A 7,822-nucleotide genomic window follows, 5' to 3' on the forward strand; every position below is an offset into this window, starting at 1 on the left:
AGAATAAAAATGGTGAGATGAGACGCGGGGTTTGGTTTTCTTCTTCTTTCCCCCCTTTTCCCCACCCCGACACGGCGAAGGGGGGCGGTGGGGGGGGTGGGGGGGGGGGCTGCTCGGCACCCCCGACCCCCGGTTAATCCAGCAGGGAGGGCTCGGCCGGGCGGATGATGGTGGGTCGGTTCGGCGCGGCCGGGGGTCTCCTGCTGCAGAGAGAGGGGGGGGGATGGGGGTGAGCACGGCACCGGCTCCACGTCCCCGTGGGACCCCCCGTGTGCCGACGCTGCGGGGAACAGGGGGGTCCGAGCCCCCTCCCCACCATGGAGCTGCCAAGCCCCCCCCCCTCTCCGAGGGGTTTTGTGCCACCTCGAGGGTGTCGGCGCTTGGGAAATGGGGGGACCCCCCCCCCCACGGCACCGCGGCGGGGGGCTCCTTACCTGGGCACGCCGGGGGGGATGCCGGGGGGGACGCGTGCCGGCCGCGAGGGGATCTGCGGGGGGGCTGAGAAGGGGTCGTTGTTAGCAGCGAAGATGTTCTGGGGTCCTGGGCGCGAGGGGATGGGGGGCGCCGCGAAGGACGAGGGTCCCCCCGCGGGGATGGGGATCAGCGGCGGCCCCGGCGTCGGGCCCCTGACGGCCGGTGGTCGCCCCGGCGGGAGGACGGCGGAGGGGGGGCGGCGCTGCGGCGGGGGGCTGCGGGGGGAGGGGGCACTGAGGGTGCGTCCCTCGGGAAACCCCTGCCCCCACGTTATCCCCCAAGAGCCCCGCCCCCACATTACCCCAAGAGCCCCGCCCCCACATTAACCCCAAGAGCCCCGCCCCCACATTATCCCCCAAGAGCCCCGCCCCCACGTTAACCCAAGAGCCCCGCCCCGTTATCCCCAGAGCCCCGCCCCCACGTTATCCCCCAAGAGCCCCGCCCCCACGTTATCCCCAAGAGCCCCGCCCCCCACGTTAACCCCAGAGCCCCGCCCCCACGTTACCCCAAGAGCCCCGCCCCCACGTTACCCCAAGAGCCCCGCCACCACGTTATCCCCCAGAGCCCCGCCCCCATGTTACCCCCAGAGCCCCGCCCTCACAATACCCCCAGAGCCCCGCCCCCACAATATCCCCAAGAGCCCCGCCCCCACGTTATCCCCAAGAGCCCCGCCCCCACGTTACCCTCAGAGCCCCCGCCCCCACGTTACCGCCAGAGCCCCGCCCCCACATTATCCCCCAAGAGCCCCGCCTCCACGTTAACCCAAGAGCCCCGCCCCCACGTTACCCCCAGAGCCCCGCCCCCACTTTATCCCCTGAGAGCCCTGTCCCCACGTTACCCCCAGAGCCCCGCCCCCACTTTATCCCCCAAGAGCCCCGCCCCCACGTTACCCCCAGAGCCCCGCCCCCACGTTACCCCCAGAGCCCCGCCCCCACTTTATCCCTCGAGAGCCCCGCCCCCACATTACCCCCAGAGCCCCGCCACATTATCCCCTAAGAGCCCCGCCCCCCACGTTACCCCAAGAGCCCCGCCCCCACGTTACCCCAAGAGCCCCGCCCCCACATTACCCCCATAGCCCCGCCCCCACGTTACCCCCAGAGCCCCGCCCCCACATTATCCCCCAGAGCCCCGCCCCCACATTACCCTCAGAGCCCCGCCCCCACATTATCCCCAAGAGCCCCGCCCCCCGTTACCCCCAGAGCCCCGCCCCCACATTACCCCCCAGAGCCCCGCCCCCCGCCGGGCGCCCCGTGCCGGACCTGTGCCCCCCGCTGGGTTGCAGCCACGTGTCGTCCACGGGCGGCGGCACGGGCGTGCTGACGGTGCTGGTGCTGATGTCGCCGATGATGCTGAGCGCCTCGCGCAGCGCGTGGTACATGCGCAGCATCTCGTCGCGCCGCTGCGCCTGCTCGGCCGACTCCTCCATCAGGCTGCTCTGGTCGCCGCAGGAGTACAGGTACGCCAGCAGCTCCGAGTGGATGAAGTCCTTGGTCTGGGAACGCGCCGCGGTGCCGTCAGAGCCCCAGCGCGCCCGGTCGGACCCCCGGCGCGCGCGGGGAGGGGTGACGCGGTGCCCTGGGTTTGCCGGGGACCGAAGCGCCTTCGCGGCGAAGCTGCCGCCGCGCGGCTCAAGCGCAGGGATGTGGAAAGCAAGAGCGGAGCCGTCACCAGGTCCCGTCACCAGGTCCCACCACCAGATCCCACCACCAGATCCCACCACCAGGTCCCGTCACCAGGTCCCACCACCAAATCCCACCACCAGATCCCACCACCAGGTCCCGTCACCAGGTCCCACCACCAGATCCCACCATCGCATCCCATCACCAGATCCCATCAACAGATCCCGTCACCAGATCCCATCACCAGGTCCCGTCACCAGATCCCATCACCAGATCCCGTCACCAGGTCCCACCACCAGATCCCGTCACCAGGTCCTACCACCAGATCCCACCACCAGATCCTACCACGAGGTCCCGTCACCAGATCCCGTCACCAGATCCCATCACCAGATCCCACCGCTGGGCTCTGGCACAGTGGCAAGCACAGTGCAGCCCCCTCTGAGCCCCCGCTGGCTTCCCAGTGCAGCCCCGTCCCCACTCCCCTCTGAGTCCTCCCCGACCCCCTGGGCATCCCCCCTCCCCAGCATCCCCCCTCCCCAGCATCCCCCCCCAAAAATCCCCCCCCCCACCATCCCCCATCCCAGCATCCCCCATCCCAGCATCCCCCATCCCAGCATCCCCCCTCCCAGCATCCCCCCTCCCAGCATCCCCCATCCCAGCATCCCCCATCCCAGCATCCCCCCTCCCAGAATCCCCCTCCCCAGCATCCCCCTCCCCAGCATCCCCCTCCCCAACATCCCCCTCCCCAGCATCCCCCTCCCCAGCATCCCCCCCTCCCCAGCATCCCCCCCTCCCCAGCATCCTCCCTCCCCAGCAGCCCCCCCCAGGCAGCCCCCTCCCCGGCAGCCCCCCCGGCGCGCTCACGTTGTTGATCATGAGGTGCATTATGGTCTTTGGCATGAGGTCGCGGATGGATTTGTTGATGATGCCGACGTAGGAGTCGACCAGGTTGCGGATCGTCTCCACCTGCCGCTCCAGCTGCGGGTCCATGGAGAAGGTGTTCTCCTGGGCGCCGTCCTCGTTCTCCGTCTGGAAAGCAGGGAGCCCGTTACCCCCGGGATCCACCGGATCCAGAAAGGAATCCCCCTGCTCCTCACCCCCCCCCACCCCCCCCTCCCATTCCCACCCCACGCTGATGCTTTTTGGAAATCAAAAACCGCGATGCCGGAGCTACCACCGCGACACCACGGCGTTCCCAGTGCGCCCCAGCACCTACTGGGACATAGAGGGACCCGAGCCCGGAGCTCCTGGGTGGGAAGGCTCCGCCGGCAGCCCCCTGCCCCCTCCCCAGGGCCAGCCCCCCACCGGTGCGCCCCGGGGAGGGCTCGGGAAGTCGGGGCGAGCGGTTACTTGGTCTTTCTCGGGGTAGACGCCGGCGCGGAGGAAGGAGGCTTTCCAGCTGTCCACGTCCTCCTGGGAGTCGCAGGCCAGCTCGATCTGACGGAGATCTTTGTAGACGTTCCTAGGGAGCGAGCCCAGCCATCGGCACGGTGGCCACGGTGGTCCCAGGGCCAGCGATGGCCAAGGCAAGGGCACAGCCATTGGGTCCCAGGGCTGGGGGAAGGGCACGGTGGCCAGGGTGGTCCCAGGGTTGGGGGAAGGGCACAGCCATCAGCATGGTGACCACGGTGGTTCCAGGGTCGGGGGAAGGGCACAGCCATCAGCATGGTGACCATGGTGGCCCCAGGACCAGTGATGGCTGAGGGAAGGGCACAGCCATCGGCATGGTGGCCATGGTGGTCCCAGGGTCGGGGGAAGGGCACAGCCATCAGCATGGTGGCCACGGTGGTCCCAGGGTTGGGGGAAGGGCACAGCCATCAGCACGGTGGCCACGGTGGTCCCAGGGTCGGGGGAAGGGCACAGCCATCGGCACAGTGGCCAGGGTGGTCCCAGGGTCGGGGGAAGGGCACAGCCATCGGCACGGTGGCCATGGTGGTCCCAGAGTTGGGGGAAGGGCACAGCCATCGGCACGGTGGCCACGGTGGTCCCAGGGTCAGGGGAAGGGCACAGCCATCAGCACGGTGGTCCCAGGGTTGGGGGAAGGGCACAGCCAGCGGCTCGGTGGCCACGGTGGCCCCTGGCAGGACCCCAGGGTGGCTCCGCGGCTCCGTGTCCCCCCCCCCACCTTTGCTCCGTGTTGAAGATGGCGAAGACGTGCTTGTTGGACATAAATCCCTTCTCCACGTCCCGGATTTTCAAGTTATCCAAGGGCAGCATGTACTTCTTCTCCTTCTCCTGGAAGAGGGGAGGGAGGGAGGGATGAGAGCGGGCGAGCGCAGCCCCCCGAGCACCACGAGACCCCGGCCCCCGCGACCTGAGCCCCATCGCTCCATCCCCACCACCACCCCCAACCCCACCGAGGCGCATCCCGGCTCGTGGTCCCCGACCACCAGGATGGACCAGGGAGCCCCTCCGGGAGCCGCTCCGGCATCCCTGCCTTTCCCGGGACGCATCCGGCAGCGCCAGGGATTCGGTGCCCCCACAGATGTCGCCCACCGGAGCGGTGCCGGAGCCTCGCCAGTCGGCACGCCGCCGGCTGCCGGATTTCAGGGTGTGTGTGTGTGTGTGTGGGGGGGGGATTCTTCTTCACCCGGCCGCCCAAGTGCCACATCTGGAATCGTTTAGAGCTGCTCCAGCGGCGCTTGGCGCACCCCGTCCCACCCCCCCCCTCCAAAAAAAAAAAAAAAAAAGTAAAAAAAAAAAAAGTGACGTTCGCCTTTGTGGAGAGGCCACGAACCCGCCGCCATCCCCCCCCCCCCCGCTTACCCCCTCCCCCCCCACACTCCTCCCGACGATTTCCTGCAAAATCCCACAACTTTTTTCCAGCCTGGATTCGGTGGCGAGGACTTTGCCACGTCAGAAGAGAGACAAAGCCGTTTCCTTTCGCCCAGCGGGCTGCAACCCTCGGGGACAACAACAAAAAAAAAAAAAAAACCCAAACAAACCCCCCCCCCCAAAAAAAAAAACCCACAAAAAAACACCCCCCCTCCCCCCTCCCAAAAAAAAAAACAAAACAAAAAAACAAACCAAAAAAAAACACGGGAGGGGGAGAGATCCACGCAGCCCTCCCCCCCCGTCATACCAGTGGATCCCGTGGGATTCCGGAGAATCCAGCCCAGCCTGCCCAGTGTTCAGACTACCTGTTCAGGGGGTTGCACGTTGTACAGTAGTCTGCACATTGGTTAGATCGGGTTTGGCCAAGCAGCGCCGGCAGCGCCAGGTAAGGCACGATCCCGCGAAGGGGGGTGGGTGGGTGGGTGGGCTTTTTTTTTGGGGGGAGGGGGTGTATTCGAATATTCTTTTTCCCGAGGCAGAGCCCCCTTCCCCCCAGGATCGGGCGATGCGCCCTCGGCGTCGCCAAAGCAAGCGCGGGGTGGCCGGTGCGGCGGGTTGGTTTTTAAGGGGTGGGGGGTTGATTTGGGGAGGGGGGTTATGGGGGGCTGGGCTGGTTCTCATTACACGCCGCGGAGGGGCCAAACGAGCCCCCCCCCCCGCCCTCCCCGGTGCAGGAAAAGTTGGGTAGCACCGGTGGGCGCCGCGGGGGGGGCTTCACCCCTTCTCCTCTTTTAGGAGGTGGATGAAAAAAATAAAAAGGGGGGGGTGGGCTAGGGGGGGGTACGGCCGGGAAGAGGGGTCCAACCCCGTCTCTGCGAGGGGGCAGCCGCCCGGCTTGGGGGGCCGGGAAATGTTCACGGCTCCATATTCTGCCCCGTGTGCTGGCGAGGCTGCGGCGAAGCCCCCCCCCCCCCAGCCCCGCTCCCCACCCCCCACCCCCCCCCGGCCAGGCAGAGCCCCCCACTCCCCCCCCCCCCCCCCCCCCCAGCATCTGGGGGTGACGTCAGGCGAGATCCCAGCTCGCTGCGGGGGCGGCAAGCTTGGGAAACGGGGAAGCGGCACCGCGCGGCCCGCAATGCCACGGAGGAGACGCCGGGTCCTGCCACCGTCCCGCGCCACCGAGGTTTCACGACACCCCCTCCCCCACCCCCCCCCCCCCCCCCCCCCCCACCCCCAAAAAAAATAAAATTCGTTTTGGGATGCAGCGGAAAAAGGCGGTTTCCAGGCGGGAGGGAGCGGGATGCCCGGCCGGGGGGGCAGCAGCCCCCACTCCGGCACCCAGGGGGACCAGGAGGGACACAGCGCCCCGGGGACCCCCCCCCATGAGGACACCCCCCCCCATGAGGACCCCCCCCCCCCCCATGAGGACCCCCGGGATCACAGGGAGCTCCGTGGCCGGGCACCGCGGGGGCCGGTCAGACAGCGCGCCATGGCCCCCCCCCCCCGTGATCCCCCTGCCCCAGCTCAGCCATCCCATTTCCCCCTTCTGATGATCCCCTTTCCCCAATTCGGTGATCCCCTTTCCCATCTGGATGATCCCCTTCCCCATCCCGATGATCCCCCTCCCCATTTCAGTGATCCCCCTTTCCCAACCCAATGATCCCCTTCCCCATTTCAACAATCCCCTTTTCCATCCCGATGATCCCCTCCCCCATCCTGATGATCCCCCTTTCCCATTCCAATAATCCCCTTTCCCCGATCCAATGATCCCCTTCCCCATTCCCATGATCCCCTTTTCCATCTCGATGATCCCCTTCCCCACTCCGATGATCCCCTTCCCCATCCCAACGTTCCCCATCTCGATGATCCCCTTCCCCATTTCAACGATCCCTTTTCCCAATCCAATGATCCCCGTTCCCATTTTGATGATCCCCTTCCCCATCTTGATGATCCCTTTTCCCATCTCGATGATCCCCTTCACCATTCCGCTGATCCCCTTCCCCACCTCGACGATCCCCCCCCCCCCCATTTCCCTCCAGCTCTGAGCCCCTTCCCACTGCCCGGCATAGGGACATTACCGGTCCCAGTGTGGCCTGGCCGGGGGACTGGGGTCTGGGGGCCGGGAGCTGGGGGGTTGGGGGCTCTCTGACACCAACCCCACGACCCCCAGGACCCAAGAGTGTGTCGTCCCCCCCCCCCCCACTCTCCCCCCCCCCCCGAGCATCGGCCGTTTCCATCCCCTTGGGACGCTTCTCCCTGTGCGGCTCCTCCCGCACCCAGTTACACCAGGAACCGGTGACCGTGCCGGGAACGGGGGCTGGGGTGGGACGGGGAGACCCTGACCCCTCATCAGGGGGTCTCCCCACCAGAGGAAGGGCACAGGGGTCCCGGTGCCGCGGCTGGATCCCGTGGGACCCCCCCCCCCCCCTTGCCGGTGTCTCCCAGTTTATCCGTGTTTGCACCATCCCCAGGGGTGGGGGAGCATCGGGAGCCGTGGGATCCACAGGGCACCCCTCCGGCGCTCTCACCCCCCCCCTCCCCTCACCCCCCCCCACCCCCCACCCCCACCCCCCGAATTCCGGCATTCCGGAGCGGTTTGGTGGGAGCGGACCTTCACATCCAACCGCTCGGCTCCACCACATCCCCCAAGTGTCGCATCTCCGCCGTTTTGGAAAGCTTTTGGAGCCTCCCCCCGACCCAAAACCCATCCCTTTCACCCCAAACCCCCCTTGCCCCCCCCCCCCCGCCCCCCCGCGGCACGCACGTACCTCCTCGTCCTTGTACCAGGACAGGGACTCGGCCGTCAGCACGAACCAGTACTCCTTGGAGCCCCCCTTCATGATGCTGATGTTGTTGATGGTCAGCCAGCCCCTGCGGATCACCTGCGGAGCCGCCGCACCGGGGTGGGGGGGGTGGGGGGGTGGGGGGCAAGGAAGGAAAGGTTACTGGTGCCC

General features: G+C 67.7%; 1 protein-coding gene across 1 annotated transcript; it reads right to left on the reverse strand.

Moving 5' to 3' along the window:
* Positions 1 to 6: 6 nt before the first annotated feature.
* On the reverse strand, positions 7 to 7,810 carry LOC121082224 (dynamin-2-like; the record flags this gene model as incomplete). Its single annotated transcript, XM_040581574.1, has 7 exons — positions 7 to 203; positions 435 to 689; positions 1,734 to 1,966; positions 2,958 to 3,122; positions 3,444 to 3,555; positions 4,219 to 4,328; positions 7,637 to 7,810. Coding segments are annotated over 7 exons (1,119 nt in total), but the record flags the coding sequence as incomplete, so codon positions are not given.
* Positions 7,811 to 7,822: the final 12 nt, after the last annotated feature.

Source organism: Falco naumanni, unplaced genomic scaffold (assembly GCF_017639655.2).
Source record: "Falco naumanni isolate bFalNau1 unplaced genomic scaffold, bFalNau1.pat scaffold_458_arrow_pat_ctg1, whole genome shotgun sequence".
Classification (NCBI taxonomy): Eukaryota; Metazoa; Chordata; class Aves; order Falconiformes; family Falconidae; genus Falco; species Falco naumanni.